The sequence below is a fragment of the Centruroides vittatus genome, unplaced genomic scaffold (genome assembly GCF_030686945.1).
Source record: "Centruroides vittatus isolate TY-2023 unplaced genomic scaffold, ASM3068694v2 contig_955, whole genome shotgun sequence".
Classification (NCBI taxonomy): domain Eukaryota; kingdom Metazoa; phylum Arthropoda; class Arachnida; order Scorpiones; family Buthidae; genus Centruroides; species Centruroides vittatus.
The window spans coordinates 2,544,177-2,571,296 of NW_027122634.1; the positions used below are offsets into that span (position 1 = coordinate 2,544,177).

The 27,120-nt window shown below is 27.0% G+C and overlaps 1 protein-coding gene across 5 annotated transcripts; it reads right to left on the minus strand.

Moving 5' to 3' along the window:
- Positions 1-3,311: 3,311 nt before the first annotated feature.
- LOC136985203 (high mobility group protein 20A-like) lies at positions 3,312-25,883 on the minus strand. 5 transcript variants are annotated; one of them, XM_067282431.1, is made up of 10 exons: positions 25,703-25,883; positions 17,290-17,332; positions 17,052-17,195; positions 13,044-13,102; positions 11,810-12,013; positions 11,622-11,739; positions 7,331-7,380; positions 7,119-7,203; positions 3,819-4,034; positions 3,312-3,592 (listed from the first exon to the last, which is right to left on the minus strand). In XM_067282431.1, the coding sequence occupies exons 3-10, from the start codon at positions 17,143-17,145 to the stop codon at positions 3,450-3,452; spliced, it is 969 nt and encodes a 322-aa protein (XP_067138532.1). In that variant the 5' UTR covers positions 17,146-17,195; positions 17,290-17,332; positions 25,703-25,883; the 3' UTR covers positions 3,312-3,449. The 5 variants fall into 5 exon arrangements, with proteins under 5 accessions (XP_067138532.1, XP_067138533.1, XP_067138534.1 ...); XM_067282432.1 differs by lacking the exon at positions 17,290-17,332 and having other exon boundaries at positions 17,052-17,139; positions 25,699-25,883; XM_067282433.1 differs by lacking the exons at positions 17,052-17,195; positions 17,290-17,332; positions 25,703-25,883 and adding an exon at positions 15,969-16,255.
- Between the last annotated feature and the right edge of the window lie 1,237 nt (positions 25,884-27,120).

Below are 27,120 nucleotides of genomic sequence, written 5' to 3' on the forward strand. Positions count from 1 at the left end.
TACAATGCCCATTTTCATAGTCTATGGGCACCACTGTTCATGTCGTGATTTTAGAAGCATGATGGAGACTTTTCTCTGCTACATTGGCACCCCCACTCACAGGATCTCAATCCAATTGAGCATTTGTAGAATGAGATTGACAGGGGCATCAGGTAGCTGGATCCACTACCATCAAATCTTCAAGAGCTGGAGGCTGCAATTCTTAAGTTAATATTCCTCCTGAGACTGAATTAACAGAGTCCATATCAAGATAAATTCAAGTGGTATTACAAGTAAAACTTTGCCCAACCAACCATGTAGCCATAATAGCTTTGACCACTCAGTGTATTTTATCCCTCATCCATTTGGTATAATATAGAAAAAACCTGAGACTGATTTCACCCTCTTACAGACTGTGTCATCAAAGAATAAGTACTTACATTAATGCACTTATTTTGTGATTAATTTGATACTACTACTACAGTTATTTTGACAGGTGTGACTATATTAAAATAGCAATTAATTTTTTGTTAGAATTATAATAATTTATCTAATTTAAAGTGTAGTTACTTTAATGGTTATAACTATGATTATATTATTGTTAATTGTAAAGCATAAAACTAATTATCAAGTTTTGGGCTGCAATTTGAAAAAATTGTAGACCTATAAATTCCCACAGTTATCTGTCTGTCCCTTAATCTTGAGAATGGAGTTAATTAGATGAAAGTTGAGAGCAGATACAGAAAGTTTATGGGCAGGATGTCCCAATTAACTATATCACAAACTTCTGGTTTAGACCAGAAGTCACATTATTTTAATTCAAAAATTTTTGCCTGAAAGGAATTGATAACTGGCTCAACTTGGATTGGCTAGCGTATGTTTGAGACTAATGATGATCTTCAAAACAACATTGTTAAGCTATAGGAAAAGTATGATGTACAGAGGCAAAACACTAAAAAATTCAGAATGTTATGACAATAAGTAATCGCTTGTTTTAAATTGACTTTGAAAACTAAACATTTTATGAAGTCAATTTAAAATGGGTGATTATTTATTGTGATGTTGTCACAATGCCAGACTGTAATTTTTAAATTATTTAAAATATGTTCTCCACCTTAAATTAGTACTGTAGTGTCTTGCCCCTGTACATCCTTTTCCGTTAGCAATGGAGTCATGCCGATCATTATCTAAATCCTTTCAAGGGAAAATTATTGAGTTGAAATAACGTGACTTCTGGTTTGCATTGGAAGTTTTTATGTAGTTAATCAGAGCCTCCTGCCCCTAAGCTTTCTATATCTGGTCTTGAATTTCATTTATCTAACACCATTCAAGATTAAGGAAAGATGGACATTTATAGTGAAAGACAGTGGAAATTTATAGGTCTACAATTTTTTTCAAATTGCAGCCCAAAAATCTTGTAAGAATGCATTACAGATTTCCATCTTCTATGACAATATATATAATAAATAATGGCCACGAAGTCAAAGTTAATCCATCAGTTGACAAGAGCTCCTGCTCAACTTTCTTGGCATTTGAACAGGAGACCAGGAAGAAAGTCTGATAAACTTTTATAGTGTAGTATAATTGAAAATTAAGAGTAGTAGTTTTATTAATTCAAGTTTGAGATACACTGTCAAATATTTTTTAAAAATTTTGTTAGCACAAAATTAAAATTATTTGTGGTGTCATCTGTTATAAAAATTAAGAGTTTTGTTTAAAAACTTTATATGTAAAGAAAAAATGCTTAATTTTGAGGGTAGAGATGAATTTTTAAAAAGTTGTAAATGCTCATAAAATTTTCATTAAATCTGACCCTGCTCAGAGAAGTTACGTCTTATCTCCACACCCTCTCGACCTTTGACCACCAAAGTTTAATAGTATCAATACTCCGTATATAGAAATAATCTTGTCGAGTTTCAACATTTTTGGTTTGTCCATTCCTGAGATGATGTGCAAAATACACACCCACACGTGCACAGAATTTCTTAAATGGATTTTTTGGCTTGAGTCAAAACATCAAGGAATGAAAAAAACTGGGAGAGTCAAAATTTGACTGATCACTGTATTTTCATGGCTAGTAGAGAATAAAAAGGAAAAGTAAAAATATCTACATTCAAAAGTCAGTTCTACATGTCAGTAGAATTTTTTCCAGACATATAAGTTAGATGTAAACAGTATACTAAATAAAATCTGAAGGGAAATTTTAACCATTTCTATGGATCCAAATAAAAAAATCTTTATCAAATTCATACTTATAAAGCATAAAAATTGAAAATGAATTCATGTTAAAAGTAACAAGTATAATAATTTGTCTCAACATAGAACAATAAATTATTCATGTTGCTATCATTTAAAAAACTCCAAACAAATGGTTTCTCCTGATACTCTCATATTATCATACTATGCTTTGTATTAGGACCACTGATTATCCTGGGGTCAAAATTGACCATGTATGTTTGAAACAGTTCATTAAAAATTATTAGTACAATGGATTATGTTAGTTTACAAGAATGTATGTAGGCTGTTTTTTTTTTCAAGCTCCGACGGTCCATAAAATGAAGACAAGTGTTAATAACAAAATGAATTTATTACCAAAAGTTAGGTACAAACATGGTTACTTTTCAACATAATCACCATGAAGATTGAGGCATTTGTCATATCTGTGAACGAGCTTTGTCATAGAATGTTGCCGCCAATGACTTGAGATGGGCCCTAACGTTTTGAAGATCATTAGTCTCAAACCTCTGCCCTCCTAGCCACTTTTTCTGTTCAGGAAAGAGGTGGAAGTCACTTGGGGATATACATTGAGTGTTTAAAGGTGGTGAAGACTTCCACCTCTTTCCTGAACTGAAAACATGGCTAGCATAGGTTTGAGACTAATGACGATCTTCAAAACAACATTGTTAAGGCCAATTCACTGGCGACAACATTCTATGACAAGGGGGTGGAAAAGCTCGTCCACAGATATGACAAATTCTTCAATCTTCACGGTGATTATGTTGAAAAGTAATCATGTTTGTACCTAACTTTTGGTAATAAAGACTTTTTGTTATTAACACTTGTCTTTGTTTTATGGACTGTCGGAGCTTGAAAAAATACCACCCTTGTAGGTGTGTTTAATACTAGATCACCAGACTTATCAACTCCCTCCTTGTTTTGCTAATACCATTAATAAATAATCCCCCTCAAGGTTGTCTTGACATTTTTAACACGCAAAGAAATTTGGAGAGCTTTGATTCAATATACTGCAAACACTCAAGATGGACCTGTACATTAATTAATTAATTTAATATATATATATATTGTGAAGAAAAGACAGATTAAAACTAATGTTTTTTTAAACCTACAAATTTTTAATTACTGTTTGACATATAATATGACATGACATGACATGAGGCATGAGGCATCGATTAACATCTACAAATTATGGCAGAACCAAAGATAAATAAGTTATGAATGGCCATGAATTCTCATCCTTGGTAGTCTAGTCTGCTGACGATATCACGAACTGTAGATATAAGAACTTCATTTTCTTGTGGATTGTCCAGAATCAGATTATGCAATTTGGCCATGTAGGAGTCTATTGACTCAATGGACGGAGTTTCGTTACTACCTAATTGGTTAAAATAAAATGTTAATGGGTAAAAATTAGGAAATCTCTGATAAATTAAAATACTGCCAAAATATACTAACACAAGTTCCCATTTACAACAAAACAAAGGTATTTATATAGTTTGTTTGTTTAAAAATTTTACATTTTATTACGAAAAAAAGGGTCTGCATTGAATTTACTTGTAAAATGTAAATAAAGGAAATATTTAATTTTGAAAATTTTATACCTGGTAGAGGAATAGCTGCAAAACTTGCAGTTAGAGTTGCTCTCAAATTCTCCAAATGTTGCTGGAGGGCTGCATTATTATTTCTCTGTTGTATAGTCTCCACTTCTAATTTTTCTATGGCTCCCTTCATATTATCAATGTGTTTTCCCAGTATTGCATTTTGTTCCTCGTATTCTGTGTTCGATTTGCGTAACTGACGTAATTCAGTCTCTCTAGCTGAAGGAATAATTTGAATGATAAATAATCCAAAATTTGACAAATCAGATTTATCAACTAATTATTATTTATTTAAAAAGATTTCATATATATATTACTAGCAAATTGACATCTAAAGCTAAAAAACAATTATCCTAACTTAAAAAAGTGCAGTAGGATCAAACTTTTCATTACCTAAATTATGATTATTCTTTCATTTTATACACTATATACAGACAAAAAATATTATAAATAACAGTCTGATAAACTGTATTTGTTAATCTGAATTTAGCAGACTATTATTCAAAGAAATGCTTTAATATAATATATACAACAATTATTTTATTATGATTCTAAGATGCACCATGAGTTTGGAATCAAATTTAAAAGAAAATTATTTAAAACTCCATAAAATATAATTATGATGGGTATTAACTAGGGTTTCTCAAACGGAATCCCAGCTGTTTTTCTAACCTGGGAAATCCCACATATTTCTTAAAATTTTCCTTTTTTCTTATTTTGTGTTAAGGTGGAGGAAATTTTGCAAATAGAAAATATAATTAACTCATAAACTGTCAAAATACATTTGTGCTTATTAGATTTTTAAATTTTTGCTTGTTATGACATCTCACAGATTGTCAATAATCAATATGTATTTGTGGCAGGACTGAAAATTCTTTACTTGTCAGAACCTGTAATATCTCAAAATTAAGACAGCATCAGCACAAATTATTCAACTGTGCCCAGTAGCTTCCATAACTGCATTATGCCAGGTTGTGCAAATTGGGCAAGGATAGAAACAAGTATGAAGTTTTTCTTCATAAACCTGATTATTAAAGCCAAACAAACTACTGAATTATCGGACTATAAGTTTGATGCTGCTATTAAAGCAGCTGAGGAAGACAAATCAAGAGTACTTGAGAGCAAAAGAAGTACTGCAACACATCCTGAAAACGAACTAGAAATCTTTGACGCTATGGGTGAAAGAATACATAACATTTGTCTTCTCTTAAATGCATTAAAGATGATTCCACCCACATTCATTGATTTGGAAAGGGCATTTTCATTAAAATAATAACCAGAATGAGTGATCGGGGTATTGACCATCTTTGGTTTTCAAATCTTATAATAGAAAATATCATAGAAGGTAATTTTCGTTTTTTAAATAAAAGAAAAATTTACCAAGTTAGAAGTTTGATCTAAGTTCATTTTTTCTTTAAATTTTCAACTCAATTCAAAGGCATTTTTTGTAAGCAGTTTCCAACAAACTTTAATAAATTTTTTCTATTTGTGAAAATTTCTACATAATTGAAAGGTAATTTTAATATTAATAATGCTGTGTAAAATATATATTATGATTTTGGAGGTTGCAGAACATATTAAATTACTTTTAAAAATAAAAAATAATCTTGAAATGGAATGTTTTATAACCAGGATTTCCTGGAAAACAGTTCACTTTTTCCCAGAATCCCGGGACAAGCAAAACACCAGAAAATGAGAAACCCTAGTATTAACGACAAGAAGTAAATTTCCATGTTTTTCTGCATATACTGTACAATTGCTTTTTAAAGGTTAAAGGTTAAAATATGCATTAAAAGTTATTTCAATTAAATAATCATTTGAACTGATATGACCTTTAATCAAACCAAACAAGAAAGTCAATTATCAATTGGTATTAGATATTAATTTTTGTACAGACTATGTTGAAAGTAAATCAATATTTTGCACAGTAAGTACAGTGCAATCATAAAGTCACTCTGCAATGGGTGGGGTATATGAGCTTCCAGGAACAAAGTGATGATGTTACAGGCAGATTTTAATTAGAAAGAGTTGACTTTCAACACAATCTGTGCTGAGTCACCATGGATTTTAATAAACTGTTTGATGTGCACCCAATTTTGAGATATTTGCTCTTATGCAGATCCTTCAGATACACAGAAAATTCATCTTTGACTTCATTTTCAGCACCTTCTGTAATAATGTCTTCCATTTTCAAGATATAATTTGACTCTTCTGCACAAGTTGTTTAAATTTGAAGCTGTAATGGAAGTGGTGAAGAGAGATGACTTGTTTCAGTGCATGCATGGTGTGGGGATTTGTTCTTGTACACAGCTTTTTGCTGTTGTCAGATCTGGTCCTCGCCCCAAAAGTGTTGTGCAGTAGTATCATTGTACTCCTAGTGGTATAAGCAGTTGCACCATCTTGGTAACCATTCTGTACATCACTTTCATGAAGTTGTTAATAAATGATTAACACAGAATACTGCTCAGAGATTCTTTTCATAGAAGAAAATGGGCCAATAATTCTGTCTCTTGACATTGCTATCCACACACCAATTTTCAGATTGTGTAAGTGTTTCATGCACTCCATGTGGATGTATAGTGAGTATTCTGAAAATCAATTATGGATGAGGCTTAGTTCCACTTGTCTGGCACAAAGTTCTGTGAGCACCTTGATTCCTTCATATCCTACAAAATCTTGGAACCACTTACAATACTCCTTTTTCTCATTATCTGCAGGTTTTAATTCCTGCATACACATCACTTTGTAAGGATAGAACTTTAGCTATTACCATAAAGCTTTTTGTGCACTTCTGTAACTGATGTTTGTCTCCTGTGCTAATTTCTGCAATGCTTTTGCTGGGCTTGCCAACATCTTTTAAATGATTTCAGACAGCTTGTTATCCATTAAAATATTGGGACAACTGTTCTTGCTTCATCTTCTACAGTCATTAAAACTTAGAAATGAGATCTTGCACTGTACTTCTATGAAGAATTCTTCTAGACTCAAAGAAATGTTTGCCAGAGGGTTTCCTAAACATCTTCAGTATACATGTCACTGGCCCTAAACACAGTCTCTCAGAGAAAAAAACTGATTGATGGTGAGCATGATGAGAAATTAAGCAGTTTCACTCAGAGATACCAATGCCATAAATATTGTATCTGTTAAATGATGTCAACACTAAGCCGGACCCACTGCAAAGTGACTTTACAATCACATTGGATCCTTAATGAACGTCACTAAACTTTTTGATTAAACAAAATTTGGAAATATTTAAAAGTGTTCTTAAAATAATTACAACTTAAATTAAAAATACATATATACCTTTATTATGATCCAAAAATTCTTCAGTGAAAATTGGAATGTCAAAACCAGGAACATCATCTCTAAAAGAATCTTCTCCATTGCACTAGTTTTATCAAAACATAATTTATTTTTATCATGAAATGAGATTAGGTTAATTAAATTTTATACCAAACTTAACAAAATAAATTAAAAAAATATTAGTTTAATCAAATGAATTATTATTAATTTACCTCAGTATTAGATGAATTTAATAACACATTCCCATCATTATCTTCTAAATCTAACAAAATTAGAAGTGAATACATTACATTAATGTAATCTAAATTACTTTATTTTTATATCAAATATTTATTAGAGAAAATCAAAAGTTAAATGTAAGTTTCTGCAAAGTATGTGTTTCTCATTTTCTATTTTACTATTTAACTAACAAGGGAACTGTCGGAGTGTCATCTAATAGATTTTAATAAAATTTAGTTAATAATTACGTTAAAAGTATACAAACTCTTATGACAAATTTCTAGTATTCACTAAAAGTGTTAATCAGAGTTATTAGCAATCAAATGTCGTACTATTTTATAGTACTTAAACACAAATATGCAAATTTTTAGAAGTGAAAGGGTCGCGGAGGAAGACGGCGATATTACATTTAGAATAAATTCTAAAATTTTCGAAAATGGGAGAAGAATTAATAAAATTTAGTTTAATTACGTTAAAAATATACAAACTCTCTATTAAATTTGTAATGTTTACTAAAAGTGTTAACACAAATATGCAAATTTTTAGTAGTGAAACGGTCGCGGAGGAAGACAGCGCTATTACATTTATGAATGAATTCTAGTTTTCGAAAATGGGAGAATTAAATGTAAATATTCAAAACATTATAGCAGAATTTAAACGTTTATGTGATAATGTTTGGCCTACAGAAAATATTTGTAGGCCTAATATTTCAGACGTTGATAAACAGGTAGTCGAACTGCTTTTTAATGCATTTAGCAATATTTTAAGTAGTTATGTAAGTAGAGATGACGAAGAGTTTTGTCAGATGGAAAATAATAATTTGATTATAGATAGGCCTATTTCAGATAATAAAATAACACGTCTGCTTCTAGAGAAAGAAATTGATAACGCAGACACTGACTGTGAATCGGGATATTCAGATGATGAAAAATTTGATAAGAATATAATCTCAACAAAACGAAAAGAAGAAATTCTTAACTTGCATAAGAAACACCCAAAATGGAAATTACACACATTACAGCGGAAAGGAGCTAAAGAATTAAAACGTTTTAGTGATTTATATAAATGACAAAACAATTTAAATCTCGAAAGCATAGAATTGAAACGTTAAAAATCATTAAAGAACATACTAAACAAATGTTTGACGAAGCTCGAGGCAGCTATAAAATTGTTAAAGGAAATCAATTAAAAATATGGGCATTACAGAAATTTCTTCAACTGAATAGTTCAATTAAGTTTACAGCTAGTGATTCTTGGGTTGCAAAATTTAAAAAAGAATATAGATTAGTATCTCGAAAGATTACAAAACTTGTAAATAAAACAGAAATAGTGAACGAAAAGGATATTTTAGTAAAAGCTGTCCAATTTCAAACAACAGTAAAAAATTTATTGCCATCTTATTCGCGTAACTTCATATTCAATATGGATCAGTGTGGTTTTTCATATGAAATTATTTCACCAAGAACACTTTCATATAAAAGAGAAAAAAACACTATTGGATTTGCACATTCTCCAAGTAATAAAGTTACGCATTCCTACACTGTTCAGTATTTAATTAATGCTAACGGACAAGTTGTAGGTAATGTATTTATTTGCTTACAAGAGGCTCATAGAACCTTTGGACGTAGAGTTCAAGCATCGCTGTTCAATGCCCCAAACGTAACTGTTACAGCTAGCTCATCTGGCAAATTATCTACAGCAATTATTACAAACTATGTAAAAGACGTATTATCTCCAAATATAACAGAAAACTCTTTATTAATAATTGACTCGTGGAGTGGACAAACAAATATTAATATTTATAATACAGTATTTCAAACATCTACAAATCAAAATTCATGCGAAATATTAATTATTCCACCAAAGTGTACGTCTATATGCCAAGCTTTAGATGTCGGATTTCATAGACAATTAAAACTTTTAGCTAAAGAAATTTTAAATGCTATACAATTATTCTGTAATGATTCTTCGATGAAATTGTTTTGGACAACTAGAAATGGCATTATAAAATTACAATCGATTCTTCATCATCAATTATCTGCGCCAATATTTAATAATTTGATTAAACATGCATGGTTCGCTTCTAGACTCATAAATGAAAAGTGTCAATTCTTAAATGTAAAACAAGTTTGTTTTTCTTTTTTAAACACTGACAGTTTAAATTGTGTCGAGAGTAATTGCGAAAATCTTCGATTTGTTAAATGTGCACGATGCCAACAGATTCTTTGTTTATTTTGCTTTGTTGAAAAATATCATGTAAATAGTTGCCCATCTAATAATTTGTGAATATAATAACTATTAAATATATCTATTAAAATGTATTTATTTATTATGTTTCGATTGTTTTCTTTATATTTATTCTATCAATACTTTTATATTAAATTTCATTGTTAAACTAGTATATATATCTAATCTTTTATAATATTTATTTGAGTTATTCCTTCTTCTACTCTGTAAATGTAATACAGTGATACCTCTGTTTTCGTAGTGCTTAATACTAAAAAAATTAAGAAATTAATATAAAATGAGTATAAAAAACTAATACAATGGTCTCCGAAACAGAATCGCCATCTAACTGTTTTTGATTGATCGAAATTAATAATAACTGTTCGGCCTCTTCAATTGTTTGCGGTCTCTGTTTCATTAGCACATTTACGCCTTTTGCTACATTAGCCTCCTTTTTGCTTCCTTTTTCGCCACAACGAAACTTATCGTGGATGCCGACTTCCCGTATAGTACATGCGACCGATTTCAGCAATCTTAATGCCAGTCACGTATTTTTTAATGATTTCCTTCAACTCGATCGTGTTCCTGGCCTTGTTCAAAGGGCTACTGGCTCTGGAAACTTTCTTTGGTCTCACGATGGAACTAAAAAGAATGGAAGCAATGGAATTGTTTGGCTAGATGCGCGGAGTAATGCTCGTACAGCAAAAAACACCGCCACGAGGACTTGTGAGCAGAAAAATGCGTGGGTCGCTCTTTGTTTTCGCAAAATTAGCAACGAGATCATGTGGCATGTCGACAAAATCATTTTTTTTGTCGATTTTTTGCAAAAAATCGACAAAAACCAAAGTCAACGAAAATCGAGGTATTACTGTATCTTCCTCTGCGACCCTTTCACTACTAAAAATTTTCATATTTGTGTTAAACTACTATAAAATAGTACGACATTTGATTGCTATTAATCCTGATTAACACTTTTAGTAAACATTACAAATTTAATATAGAGTTTGTATACTTTTAACGTAATTAAACTAAATTTTATTAATTCTTCTCCCATTTTCGAAAATTCCAGAATTTATTCTAAATGTAATATCGCTGTCTTCCTCCGCGACCCTTTCACTTCTAAAAATTTGCATATTTGTGTTTAAGTACTATAAAATAGTACGACATTTGATTGCTAATAACTCTGATTAACACTTTTAGTGAATACTAGAAATTTGTCATAGAGTTTGTATACTTTTAACGTAATTATTAACTAAATTTTATTAAAATCTATTAGATGACACTCCAACAGTTCCCTTGTAAGTAACAGATCTGATATATAATTTGAAATAGCAAGAACAATTTCAAAATCTTTTGCAGTAAAATTTATCCACATTTCACTGTGTACAATACACTCATGCAATAAAATTATGTTTTTTAATTTTTTCAATTTATAATGAATAAAAATTGTTCACAAATAATAAGACAAGGATTAAAGAGCTTAGCTTATGTAATCATTATAACTGAAAACATAAGTACACAATACAAGAAACTTAATTTTAATCTTCAAATATCCAATTCATATGACAAAGATTTATGAATGTGAGATACTTTAGAGCTTTATTCTGTTGAACAAAATATACTACATTTCAAAGAACATACAAGATTATAGGATATGAGACCAAATACTTATCTGTATTTTCAACATATAAAATAATAATAATGGTAAAAATCTATGGCTTCTATACAAATAATAACAGATAGTGAATCTATATAACATGTATAAAGATGACTGACTGTCTTGATGATAAACTATAGTAAATAAATAAATAAACAAAAATGCCAGATCTTTTCAATTATTTATCTGTGTACCAAAACAAATTGGTGACATTTTGCACAATATATATATTTGAAAGATGTGATTTATCATTGTCCTGCTTTTTGGACTGTTTAACAAAAATAACATTAAAAGTTAAAGTAGTTAATGCAATCTTCAGATAACTCCATTGTAGAAACTTTAAATTATTATTTTAAATATATATGAAATAGTTAATATTTAATTTAATGCAATAAAAATACCTTTCCTTTTCTTTTCTTGTTGTTTCTTAGTGAAAATTTTATAAGCTTCAGTCTGCTGATACTGTTCTAATTCTTTCATATATCTTTCTTTGTCTTTTTCTGCTTCTTCAAAATATCCCTAATAACATAAATTTACATTATGTATAAGTAATTAAATTCATTTACTTTATTAAAAAGTAATGCGTTACCTGTTTTTCAGAACTTGGAAGTTTACTCCATTCATTAGCTAAAATTTTTGTTATTTCAGGAAATGAAGCTCTAGGATTTTCAGCACGAATCCTTTCTCGATTCTCATTTAAAAACCTAACATAGCCTGTCAGAGGTTGTCTGGGTGGTCCCACATCCCACATGTTACGTTTTCTTTTCATAGCTTTTCCCCATCCCTTCTTTTTCTGTAATACAAAATAGTTTTCACTTAGTTTATCAAGATACATTAATCACTTCAAAATAAACTGTTATATAAAACAGTCAAAAAATAAATCAAACTTTCAATTTGCTTAGCAACAGCTGTAATTATGAGTATGTGCCTGTTCAAACATTTTCTTAAAATGTCAGTGCTTGTGTGAAAATCTAATATTAAGCTTCATCAGCAACAATTAACATTAAATTCTGCACCAATCTCTACTGAAAGGTCAAAGGTCAAAGGTCACAGATTCAAATCAGCAAACGGAGCTGAAGTGAAAAATGTTGCACTGACTGTACTCAAGGCAGTAATATATAATAGGATACAAGACTGTTTTAATAAATGGTATGAATGTTGGCAGATGCATGTAATTCTGCTAAATTTCCCACTACCCACAATTTGAATTTTTTCCATGTATGATCGCAAGTGATCGTGAGCCTACTACTTTGAGAGGATGACTAAGATTAGACAGACTGTGGACAGGACACACATACAGTATTTTGAAGGAAAACTTGGCGTATCCCCAAGTATCACTTTGTGTACCCCTGGAGTATGCATACCCCACTTTGGAGACCACTGCTCTTGACAAGTAAAAATGAACAAAATAATAATAATATTTTTAATTTTTTGAAATTAACAATATATATAAATAACTGAATTTATATTTGAGATCCCTTTACATTCTCTATATTTCAGCTTCAATGTTCAATAGAGAAAGGAGATTAGCTAATGGGCTTCAATCAATGAATTTCAAAAAGAAATGAATTATTTCATTCATTTAATAAATATAAAGATTAACATAGAATTTAATTTAATAACATATAATCCTGTCTGAAGGAAACTGCCAATATAATACTTTTTATGACCATTTAAAATTTCACTAAATATCTTTGTATATTTATTATATTCCTACTTATAGTCAAAGTTAACATTAAAAAATACTTCAAAAAGTATTTAATCTTACATTTGGATATTAAATAGTAATTGTTCTATCTTCTAAGTTAGATTAATTCACTTACCTCTTTTGAATCATGAGCATCATCATCAATATGCACTACAGTATCAATCTGATTATTTTCTTTAAATAAAAAAAAAATTAATTTTTAAATTATATGTAAATAAAATAAAATTCAATTTAAAAAGCAAAAAACATTTTTAAGAATTGCATCTATTCTTAAAATCTGAGATTATAAATAAGTATTTAAATATTTTTATTTCTATAAAAATAATAGTAATAATCTATAAAATTTTTTTAAAATAGATATTTTAAATTTTAGGAAGAATTTAGAATAAAGTTCAAAGAACTATTAAAATTATATGTAAGAAAAAAGTTGTTATAAACTATAAATCAACTTTGCATCCATTCACTGAACTTAATACAGGTAATACCTCACCTTACGTCAGTGATTGGTTCCAGGAGAGGCAACTTAAGTCAAATTTACTTGTCACTAGGCTAAACCACAAATAACCATTCCCAGTTCTGTATTTTATTTATAAATGCATTTTTAATAATATATGGTTAATAAGAATCTATTTTAAGCTTACAAACAAATTTTAGTTTTTCAATTCAATTTCGTGGGAATCACGAGTGAAAATGATGATGATACCAAACGGTAGATATTGGAACTACTGTGGAAAATGCCAATATTGAGCTCTTAAAGACTGCTATTTTTATTCTTCTTTATTGTACAGTACAGTACAGTACAGTACAGAAGTTGTAATATAACTAGAAAAGTGTTAAAAGCACATAATTTTATGTGCTTTTAATGCTTTTCTAGTTATATTACAACTTCAATATTTGTGGCAGACAGACAGACATAAAGTCGAATAAAATGACTTAAACTTGATTTTTATTTTTCCATATATTTTTTTGACAAATGATGTATAATCGAGAACGGCTTAACTCGAAATGACGTAACCTGAGGTATACCTGTATTTCTTTCAAAACAAAAATATATTCACTAAAAACTGCAAAATATTTTTTGAGGTCTAATTAATTGCATTTATGACATATGTATAAAAAAATCTGCATAATTATGCATGGTAATAGAATATGAAAGCAAAATAATGAGATACAATGTGGAGATTAACTTCGTACGTTTTAACAGGTATAGCTTGTATTCTTGCTTTTAATTTTCTAATATCTTTTCCTAAGAATGTGAAATTTATCAATACATCAGCTAGCTGTCAGACTGATTGAATAAATATGAAGAATTAGCAGACTGAAATCATAGTAAGGTTTTAAACAATTACAAATCAAGCATTTATTTACAAATGATAAACAGAAAATGTAATTAAACAATTACAAATTGCAACCAATTCTTGAGTAATTGACTTAATCCTAATAAATATTTTAAAAATTGTATTCTCTTTCTCATTATGAAAAACTTATCTCTAGATATGAATTAGCAGATAATTATTTCGACAGACTTCATTATATGAATTAGACTAATGACCTCCCTGTAGATAATATTAAAAATTATATGCATTACACCAGGTAATTATAATAAATGTCCAGAATTCTAAAATATATTTGTAGTGCAAACTGGTAATGAACTTTGGATTTGTACAGTTTAAGTATTATAAGATTTGTTTGAAAAATCTTTACAAAGGATTTTCTTATAATAATAATATTAAATATACTGATAACAGAAGCAATACAGTCAATTAATACAACAAAAAATTTATTAACAATTCCTAATATTATGAAAATTTCAAACAAAACACATTAAAAACAATATTAATATAGTATTATAAGTATAAAATTTAAATAGTTAAAATATTCAAACTTAAGAGTGGTATTTGTTTATTATCAAAAGAGAAATGATGATAATTGAGAGAAGCTATTCAGTGGATTTTGGATTTCACAATGAGGTATCACCTTGATACTTTCTTTGTCATATTTTATTAATGTATCAGAATAATTGGCTTTAAAATTTATATAAATACCAATTGTGTTGATATTCATGTAAATTTTTAATAATATTCATTTTTAAACTATAATTTCCTTTCAATCCCAGTAGCCTGCCTTTGATATTGAAAACACTTCCAATAAAATTCTTATAATTTTCTGAATCAGATGACAAAATGCTCATTATAGGAAGACCAGTTTTATGTTCTTCAATGTAAATGTATATTTTCTGTAACATGATTGTAATTTGTTTGAATTTCTTTCATCAAAAGAAAAAATTATTCAAAAATTAATTTTAAAAATTTAAAGTAATTACTTTTAAATTAGCAATCATTATTAACATTCAATTTTCTGTCATTTTCATTATTAATAATTCAGTAAAATAGTTGTAATGCACTCTATCACTTTCCTGGTTTCTTAATTTTAAGTCATGTGTTTGAAAACACGGCGCTTGACAATGGACTCCAGACTAGGTTTGACAACGGTTTCTAATACATCAGATGGTTATACTTTATTCTCGGTGTTTTGATGACCTTGATTTTGGCTGTTCCGATATAATGGATTTATAATGGAATATAATGGAATTAATGAATTTACAGATTATAGAGCTAAACTTTTTAAAAGAGATTATTCATTTATTACTGGATGATTAGACTATCATCATACTCTTCTTCTGTTAAATATATCATAACAATTTTCTGGTGATATTTTGAATTCCAATAATCAATGAATTAATAACATAGGTAACATTTTTAAGTCCCTTAATTATTTTCAGTAAAAAAAAACTATCTTTTGCTGTATTCATTTTCAGTTAAATTTCAGATCTAAAATTTTATAATTAATAATTTTGTTTGTAATAATTCATTTATTCTTCTGGAACAATAGTCTGTACTAAACAAAACTATATAACAGTAATGGCACTATATAAATTATCTTATTTTATAAAAAATCAATTGATATATATGATAATAAAAAACAGAATTTTAATTAAAATTACATTTTAAATTATAAAAATATTTCATAATTGACTAACCTTCATTTTCTTTTATAACTTCTCATAAGATGAAGTTTGCTCATGTTTCAGTTTATTCTGATACTCATTAAAATATAAATGATTTGGTTGGTATAGTATTTAGTTTTAATTGTCTTCTATTAGTAAATGGCCAATAAACAAAGCAATCTTCATCAAAATGCACAGAACAAATTCTTGTGCTAACTTTTAAACTTAAAACCTTTAATTTTTACTTGTCATTTCTTCATTAGAGCTGTTTGTTATGAGGAAAATTACAGGATAATATTCCTTTTTCATGTTATTATTTGTATGTGCATTACATATGCATTTTCACTGTTATTCATTTTATTCAAAACAAGGTGAATAACAGCCACACCAATCATATGCTAACAGCCACCTTGTTTACACACTATCACCTGTTATGTCATACAAATGACAAATCAAAATAAATGAGATCTAAACATTTCAACACAAAACATCAGAAATAAAAATGTCAGATTTTAATTCTTTTAATTAATTTGTCTAATGTCATAAAATGTAAAAAAATTTGTAAATTTGCTAACTTTTTAAATTAAATATTTTTTGTTTCCATTCAATTTTTTTAAACATTTAACTTTTTAAAAAAGATTTAATGGAAATCTTAAATATCATTATTATTCATATTTTAAATCCTCTGTTAATAATGAAAATACCAATTTGACTTACCACACATCCTAATCTTTTATTACATTATTTTAATTCTGGACCTTCATATAGCTTCATATTAGAGATTTTTTTATTAAGTAATAATTTAAACTTTTATCAACAGATCAATTTAATAATTAAAAAATTTATTTATTTCATGCACTGTTAAAAGGAAGCCTTCAAGGCCACATTAATATTTAAATAACATGTAGAAAGAGTAAAAAATTTTCATATTATCTCATTTACAAATAAATCTTTAGAAAAAAATCTTTTCTCCTCATGTCATAAGAATAATTAGAGCAAATCAAACATGCAGCTTTATCAGATAATCTTGATATTCTAGCATTTATTTATAAACTATATACAGTATTACATTATATTATTACATGACTTAAATAAAGTTTATTCTAAAACACTTACCTTGAGGAATCTCTGTTGCAATCATTAAATTTCCCTCGTTAATATTTGAATGATTTTCTAAAACTGAAATACAACTTCCTGATGAATTCTGCATTTTTTTAAAATGAGATAAAAATGGTTCAGCTTTTCATAAAAATTATCTGCCTGACAAACAGAATATTGAAATTAATAACTGTCTGAGAAAGTTATTTAAAATAGATCATATCTATCTAATTAAATTTTAAAATTAAATACTCACAATGAATTAAAATTTGTCTGTAGACATTCTATAACTTACTAGCCTGAAATTAAGAAATAATTTAATGTAACGTAAATATATAAAAATTGTGAATTCCTAAAACAAAAAGACATTAACTTAAAAAATAAATATTTTAATTTATATAATAGTAATAATTAAATATTATAAATGGATATTTGTTACAATGTTTTTTAAGCTGCATATAATTGTAAAACAATATATTAGTTTTACAGCTAAAATATATTTTAAGTTAACATTTTGATGAATAAGACTCCTTAAAATAATGAAGTAGCCCTTGTTCTGGTGAAGGTATGATTGTATGAAGAACTGAACACCTCACATTCCAACAATAGTGCACAAAGCAAGGTCTGTTGGAGTTAGGTTTTGTGATTTTAAAGGAATTTTATTCATGAAGATGCAAACTTGAATATATATTTTTATTTCGGCATTACACAATTTTAAACATATATTTTAATATTAAATTAATTATTTTAATTTTATATTTATAAAAATAAGATACATCATTTTCCTTACATTTCAACAAAAATTTTATTTGATTAAATTATTATTTATTAATACATGCTTTACTTTAATACGATATACTTAACTCATATATATAAAACAATAGTAATCATGACAATTTCATTAAAATAAATCAGAAATATATTAAAATTATCAAATAATCAAATTTTTTAAAATAAAATAATAGGAAACAGGAATTAATATACTTAACTTTCTTATTGATAATAATAATAATAATGAAATGCAATCTTTGTTGTTAGAACCAGGTGCCTGAAATGATATTCCACCTGGCATCCTATTAACAAACACACCATCAAGTTTTTTATACAAACCAATTGATACTCAATTAAAATGGCTACAGTATTTTTTTCTATTTTAAAACAGGATTATAGTATAAAATAAGTAGTAAAGTATATTTATTATAAAATAACATCGAAAGAAATAGCATTCAAAAAATTACTTGAATAATACTATAATCAAGTTATTCGTGACTAAAATGATTTAAAATTTTTTATCACAAATAGAATACAGTTACTAAGTTTACAAAGTGATTTAATTATGATTTACAGAAATCAAGGAATGAGCACCTCTAAATTAATAATGATATTTACAAATATAAAGAAATTAAAAATGCTAGTTTTTAAGAATTTTATTATGCAATAAATATTAAACAATTTTATTATATAGTAGATAACATTTATGATATTGAAAATTTTTTTAATACGGATTAAATTAATTTTGAAATTTTTCAATCATATATTATAACATATTTATAAAAATATGTAGCAGAAATTTTTAAATAAGAACACATTCTACAATAACTAGAAATTTTAAAACTAAACAGGAAGAGAAAAGAAAGATAAGATTTTAATTAAATATAAAAATCTCAGTATTTTTTTTATTTAAAGAGTTACTAATTATAAAAATACCAATGAAAGGTTAGTTATTAAAACCCAATTAATGTTATAGCTTATGGAAATTAATCTATCACTGTTTTACCATCTTAGTGTCAGTTTGAAGATGAAACAATGAAATGGAATAAATTTTATAAGATTACTATATAAAATATTTAAAAAGAATATTTATAGAATAACAACAACTTTCACTATTTTAAATTTATTTATTGCTTTCTAAATAATATATATAAATATATTATTATTAGATTATATATATTATACTTAGTAAATTCAAATTTTTGTCCTTTTTCTACCACCTTCCTATCTTGAGTTTGTCATTAAGTTAATGAATCACAAATAACAATGTATTATATAATTTCAAACAAAGGTTATGCAATTCTTTCTAACAAACTAAGAATTTTACAAATTACCCAATGTATATATAAATATTCCTTGCATTATTACTTGCTTCATTTAAAAACTATTTTTAAAGAAATTTTTAAAAAATTTAAAATCGCTTAAATCATACTGTAAATTTCTGTCATGATACTGTAATACAATAATTGTACTACAGCTCATTTCTATTTATTTACATATCACTCTATCGAATCATTACTAAAATGTTTAAAAAAACTCATTTTAATAAATTACTAAATCATTTCAAAATGCTAAAATTTTTTAAGCTAAATTTAAATACCTGTAAATTTATATTAAAAAACTTCCTTATGTCTGTAACACCAATATTTTTGTTTAGTGTATAGGTCTTACTACTATAAATTCATATTTCTAGAGATAAATTTGAAATTAAGATATATAACTAGTATGTGGAAAACTTGATAAACTCAAATTAAGCTTCGAGCTGATCCTTTTCTCTTGACATTTTCAAATGATTAAAAATTGAATTATTCAAATTTTTTAAAAGTATCATTCTGAGTTTTAATGGGTAATGCTTTTCTGTAGGCTAAATTGTTAATTTGATTAGTAACATAAAATTAATTTTAAAACAATCTGAATTCAGATTTTTTTTATTTGATTCATTAACATTTTTCCAGTAAGAAAATTTTTATAAGAAAATTTCACTATTATAATTTCTTTTCAAACTATAATTTTAGCAAAAGCTTCATAAAAACACAAAAATGATATTTTATATAATATTTTATGTACAAGAATTCAATAATTTTTAAAATTTTAATTAAAATATGGTAACAGCAAACTTCTCATATTATCAATTGACAATTTTTTACTTACTTACTTATTTTTAAATAGTTCTAGGTCAATTCAGTTATTTACAAAAAAGATCCTAGTTTGTTTCCTGTCATTATTTAAATCATGACCTATGCAAAAATAATCTTTCCATATATATTATTAGATTACAAGATTGAATTTTGATATGAATCTTATAAGTAATAAAAAAGTCTTTTAAATAATGTATTAAACATTATATATTAATTAGATTTATTAAAAAAAACATAACTTTTATACAACTTGTTTGATAATATGCTTAAATAGAACTTTCAGGTATAAAATACTGTTTAATGACAACAGGCTGTAATTATTGTTGTTAATTTCATTTCTATAATATCTACACACTTGTATTTTCTTTTATAATCTAAAAATATTTTATTTTAATTCATTTTATTCCCTAATAAAATATATTTCATTTCATGGACTAGAAGACAAAATTAGTTAATATTTTTTTCTATAAATAAGCAGTATACAATAAGAAATTGTAAAGTTTCATTTTTAGTTATATTTTTTTATTATGATTATTTATTTTCCTTTTGTTTAGTATATAAGAAAAACAATTCAAATAAATTATTAACATTTATTATTACATATACTTCCAACAAAAGTTATTTATATTGATTCTAGCATATTACTATTAAAATCATATGTTTTAAAAGTATTAATGTTAAAAAAATAACTTCTTAACACTATCATAAAAATTTAATAAGTATCATTTTAAAACAATAATTCGTATCTTCATTTAAAAAGTTTCTATCTATATTTAATAAATTTTAGATTATATTATATATAGTAATAATCTTTATTTGTTCTAAGGCAAACTTGTTACAGGGTGTTAATTTTATAACTACCTATAAGTTTACATGTAGTATTTTACCGTTATTCTTTTGTATAGTTCTTTAAGTAGGATTACATAAATTTTATGACATTATATGACATTAAGTACATGAAAATACATATATTTTGATTAATAAGGTATTTAATCAACAATAATTTTCAATTAGTTACATAACATCTTAGCTCGTTAGTAATTTGAATAAAAAAGTTGTTTATTTTATACATTTAGTTTATTGCTAGGTTACCTAGCCTAGCTCTATAGTTTAAGTTTTGGTTCGTATGAGTTGTTTCGGTAATTTCATATTGTTGACGATTTTTTCTAATGCTTCATAGACCTTTAACAGATGGAGCAAGGAAAAGTCACTGGATTTACACCAACAGCAATGTTCTTTAGTGAAATCTATATAAGTGTTGTTGACAAATAATGAGTATTTGTTGAGTCTGATTTAAAATAATAATTGTTTAATATTCATATTTGTATTAGCAGTTATAATGTTCAAGTTTGTAGGTATATTTAGAGTATATAGGTACCAAGCATGATAAATCAAATTCAATATTGAATTTTGGTCCTTTATTATGGACTGTGACAAGGCTGAATCTATCATCAGTGTATAACCGTATTTCCAGTTTGCCTCTGAATTATCAAATATTGCACTTGAAACTCCAAATGTTTGAAGTAATTTATTAAACTTATATTGCCATGTGCTTTTATTAAAACTTGAGTCATTGATTTGAGTTAGCATAATTTGATGAAAAAATTTTACATTGTTGTCGTCGGTATTTTTTAATCTGCAATAAAATCTGATTAGTCTCTTCCGAAAAAAAGGAAACAATTGGTACGTACCTGTTCGTTTTGGCTCATATTGCATAACCTGGAACTGATCTTTCAATTTTAAACAGTTTACGCAAGTAAGTAATGTGAAATTTTTCCAAATCGTAAAGTAAATCAAGTGCCCATACCAGGCTAGCGTAGAAAATTAACACATTAAATATTTTCATCTGTAATTTTAGATCCATAATTTTTAATGCTGAACATAAATAGATAACATTGTCAGTAAGTAAATTAATTTTTGTAGTAAGGACTTTCAAGTGTAGATGAAAATTACCATTCCAATTAAAGGTTATACCTAAATATTTTATGTTATTCACTATTTCAAGAGGTTGCCCATTTAAGTAAAAAGATAAATCTTAGATTATTAAACTATTTTAAACAAAAACTTGTAAATTGTTAATTTATAATCAAAAGATGAACTCATTTAAAATTTTATTATGGTTATATATACTCTTAATTAGAATACTAAAAGATTATTATTAAAATTTATAATTAAAATGAAAATAATAAATATGAATTATTATACTGTATTTACCATGTGTGTTGAAGTGAAATTTAAATGAAGGTATCTTTTATAATTTTATACTTTGAAGATAATAATTATCCTTTGAGAACTAGATTTAATATATAATAGTAATATGTTTAATGTAATAATTCTGATTTATAATTTTTTTATGCTAATCTATTAAATTGTTTTCTTCCTTAATTAAAAAGTTACATTTTCTCATCTATTTAGTATGTAAAAATTCATAAAAGATTATGGTAATATTGTTTACATTTATAAAGGTAAGTTAAAAAAATGCAAGCAAACAGAAAAATTTATTGAAGAATGAGAGACAACTTGATTGAACTACAGATTGGGGTTTATGTAGCAAGTGCATTTTTTCACTGTATGCATAATTCAATCATTTAAACTTTGAGTTAAAGTTGTCTCAAATTTTGTATTCAAACTATAGAATGTTCAAAGTACGAGGTATCACTGTATATGCTAGCAGACACATAATACATTCATATCACTAATACTGTATACATAATTTAAAAAGAATTTAATACAGACTATATTTCAATGTGAATAGTATTTTTTTTTTTTTTACATTTAAATAATTATAAGGATCTTTATGGATCAGTATATAGAATCATCCATAAATTACTGTTTTTATAATTTTCAACTACCATCCTGTAATGCTGTATAACATATCACACATACCCACTGATAAAAATTACATAAATCATATCCTTGATTAACCACCTTAATTGTACTAAGGAATAATACATAACATGAGGTATCGAACATTACATATTTTATTAATTATGTACAAAGCAGTGACATAAACAGTATAATTGCTATGCAACACTTTGGAAACAAAAAGGAATCATTCTGTTACCAAAGACCCTAGCATTACCTAATATTTCTGTAAACAACCTACCCCTTGTAAAGCATCTTAATGATTATCTGCATACCCATCCATCCATACCTGTAAAATTTAATTTAAGGGTAGTCCCTAAATTTATAAAACACAGAATAATTTAAAATTAATTGCATTGATTAGCAATGCACAAGATAGATACCTACTTGGAATAAAAAATTTATAATATAAAAATTTAAATTAAAAAAATAAATTTTAAAAAGTAAAGTAAAACTACATGCATAATGAAACTGGATGAACTACCATTATCATCATTCAGAATAGGAATTGTTTGTCTCAAACAACTATAAACACAAAAGTAATTAAGAAAGTATTTAACACATACATAACTACTCTCAAAATATATGCAGATTACAACAAACTTTTAAATCAAAATATGTTGTAAATACTGGAAATCATTGATTGAATCTTAGAAATGAGAGAAAAATAATGGTGACACTTCCAGTTTGCTAGAATCCAATGTTGACAGAATATAAACAGACAATCAAAGTTTCATTTTTCATGCTTATTTTCTTGTTCTATTCTTTATATATATAAGAATAATTTAGAATTTAATCTTTACCTTATGAGAGAGACATATATATTGGAAATGTTTTATGAAATAAAAAGGTTGTAGTCTTTAGAGCACTTCAAACATAACCAAATAAACTACAAGTCTAATCTTAAACACTTTTTAATATATTGAATCAAAAAATAAGCCATCATATTTGGTTTTTCATCATTAATATTATCTCTAGTATCAGTCTAATTTTCTTACTTTAAACAACAGAAATCAAAATCCACGTTACTTTAAAACACTTCTTTTTACAATTATTTTCCTAATTTAAAAATTCTAGTGAACTTTTTATCAAAGATATACCATAAACTCATTAAAATTTTTACTTAGATTATATTTATTATTTCAAAAATTTAATTTAAAACTTGTAAATTTTTTCAAGAATGTAACTGTTACTCTGATTTTATAAGTCTGAAATACTGTTATTACTGTTCTCCTAAGTTCATACTACAGTCATGTTTATTATATACTGAAAAATCAAATTTGTATACTTTTGATCCTATTCTATAACAAGATAAAACAACAAACAATTTACAAGAATCACATTCTTATACAGAAGTAATGTTACTAGTCTTTTAATTCTAACCTAGAAAATAAATATTCATTATAAGATTCTATTTTACTCATATAAAAATATGACAAATATTCTGATTGTCATATTTTTGAATATTAAGTTAGTAAAATCCTAAATTATTAATCAGAAATAAATAAAAATTCAGGATTTTAATATTTAAGCTATTCTAATATTTTATGCAGAATCTTAAGACAAATTGTAGCCTATGTCTTATAATAGAATCAGAATTCTAGAAATGTTTATTTAATATAAAAGTTTGATGTTTATTATATTGAGTTTATTAGAACATTGAACAAGATAAAAATCTCATACATAATAATCTACTTTATTATGGATGGAATGACTATCAAGTTAGTCAATTAACAATGAATGATTATTCTGGATTGTCTAATTGTCTAATCATTAACTAATTGATGTCAAGTATTTTTTTAAATATCTTATAAAAATTCAATTTAAAAAATATTTTCCCCAGCCTTTTTTAGTTTTAACTTTTTATAACAGCAGTTTTGTTTAGTATCTATCAATTAAATATATATTTATTTATTTTATTATTTATTTATGGTTTAAAGTTGTGAAAATATTGAAAAATAAATTACAAACTGTCCTCAATCAAGTCAGGTTACCATTATAAATTTTAGTAATCAGAGATTCAATTTATATACAAAGGCGAGAAAGACAGATTGTTTTGTTTTTTTCCGTCGCGATTGGTAAGAAACACTTCAATGCCTATTGGTTTATTTAGTATACTAGCAGGTGCACAGCACAATCACACCACTGTAATAAAAAAGGAATTAGAATGATTTTATATTCACATAATACAGGAAATCAGGGGCTTTTTAATTAACTTCCTGTCCACATTGCAGTAAGCCTATGAAGAACTGCATGGTTGATTTTAATTTAAGACTGGTGCAACTGGTACATAAATAACAACTACATTCATTGACTAGACAGGATCTTTAAATTAAAAATGCTCGAGTGTTACGCACGCTTTCTTCCGCTCCCTTAACGTATCCAACAGGTAGCCTTCTATTTTTGGTGATCAACATAACCAAACTAACCCATCTACAGTAGCCAGAGTTTCCAACCATTTGGTTTTGAACCAAACTGTGGTTTTATGGGTCTTGTTCACTGTCGAATTTACAGGTCAAATCAAACATCAGATAATTTCATTTAAAGGTATATACTGATACCATTTTCAAAAAATTGGCACAATGACTAATATTCCTGGTAATCACATTTTTCCCATTATTAATTGATAAATGAATTGACACATGTCACAATTACTTCCACACATCAGACATTCTTTCCAGTGCAATGTAATTAATCTATTTGTATAAAATGAAAACTTTTTCAAAAACAGGTATTTGATGCTGAAAATTAATTGATCAGATATGATAATTAGTTATAAGTGAGACTTAAGCTTATTATAAATCAATGAAAACATAGCAAATGACATTCAAAAACTCATAACTCATGAAACAAATACCATTAGATTTGTCTAATGAAAATTGTTTTTAAACTTACCTATAAAAATACCGTTCCGTTAAATAAACGACGTCAGTTTAGCTAATCAGCATTTGTTTTTTTTTTACGAATTAAGTTGACAACTTAATTGGATGAATATATCTAACTTTTATCAAATAATCTAAGTGACATTACTAGCACCTTGTTTGTCTCTAACACTTCGAAAGCTGTTAGTAGATGGCGCAACGATCTAATGAAATGTAATGATTTCCTGAATTTTTTGCCTATAATTCCATTTATCAAAAATTTATAATTTTTAATAATTATTTAAATTTATTTATTCATTTTAAATAATATATATTAATATAACGAAAATAAGCAGGATTTTAAAATAATAAAATGTTTATGTTATGTAAAATTAATATAATGGATGGCCGAGGCGGAAAAATACTAGTATATCGTTCTATAGGTCACGGATTCGAGTTCCTGTCAGAAACCTCAGGAATTTTTCATGGGTCTCGGATGTTTCGGCCCTCTGGTCGTGGCCTAGTCAAACTCCAGAATAGGTTTAAAAGCGCGCCTCGTAGTTCTCATATGCAAAAAATATATTTATAACTTTATCATATTTTATATATCAATATATAAAGGTAGTATCCCTCATACAACGCGTTTTCCGGTTTCTCATGCAACGTGGTTCGAGAATTTGGGAAATCCATTGTACAAAATTTTATAACTTTTAAGTGCAAACTCCGTTATTCAATATTTTTTTATTCAAGTAATCATGTGTGTAGTCTCAAATTTTTCCACAGATTTTAGTATTTATTTTTTGTGCCTTTCGTCGGTTTACTTTAAGGAAAAGTGATAGTAGACTTTTTCTTCCTTATTCTACTTTTCCTATCAATCAGGTGTCATTGTCGTTGCTTTCAGATCATAGCCGTTAAGACCGTGGAGCTATAATATGTAACTGAAGCGGTAGCTCTCTGTTTGCTAATAGCGTCGTACTCGAAGCCGGAAGTGGCTTCACTGTAGAGCAAACCGCCATGTTGTGAGAGGAAGAAAGTTTATTTTTCTTTTGAACTGGATATTGGATAAGAGAAGATACAGATAAATAATAACGTAAAAACAATAATGAAAACATTCAGTTAAGTTTGTTTATCATAGGCAGTTCACTCGCAATTTCTACGTTTGAATCCTTATATCTCTCGCTTATGGGAAAATATTCTCTCTTTTCTCAATTTCTACTTAGCCAATCTCGATTAATTTTTTTTTTATTCGATGGGGAACACGATTATAATAAAAATATATTTATCCGGCATTCTAGTCAGCCTTCTACTAGTAGTAGTTTTTTAATGCTCTATCTAATTTTACAACCCAGAAGTTTCTACCTTACGGAGATGTTGAGTTACACCTTATTAGGTAATGAAATGAACTCAAGATGTCAGGTCGACCTTACAGATATGCAATCGCAAGCTGATGAG

Bases quoted from the DNA above. Each gene is read 5' to 3' on its own strand.
- LOC136985203 (XM_067282431.1), bottom strand. From the start codon at position 17,145: ATGCAGAATTCATCAGGAAGTTGTATTTCAGTTTTAGAAAATCATTCA. The intron at 7,381-11,621 runs GTATTTTTATTG...TAATTTTGTTAG, and splicing joins ACAAGAAAAGAAAAGGAAAG to ATTTAGAAGATAATGATGGG. The intron at 7,204-7,330 runs GTAAATTAATAA...TGATAAAACTAG, and splicing joins TAAATTCATCTAATACTGAG to TGCAATGGAGAAGATTCTTT.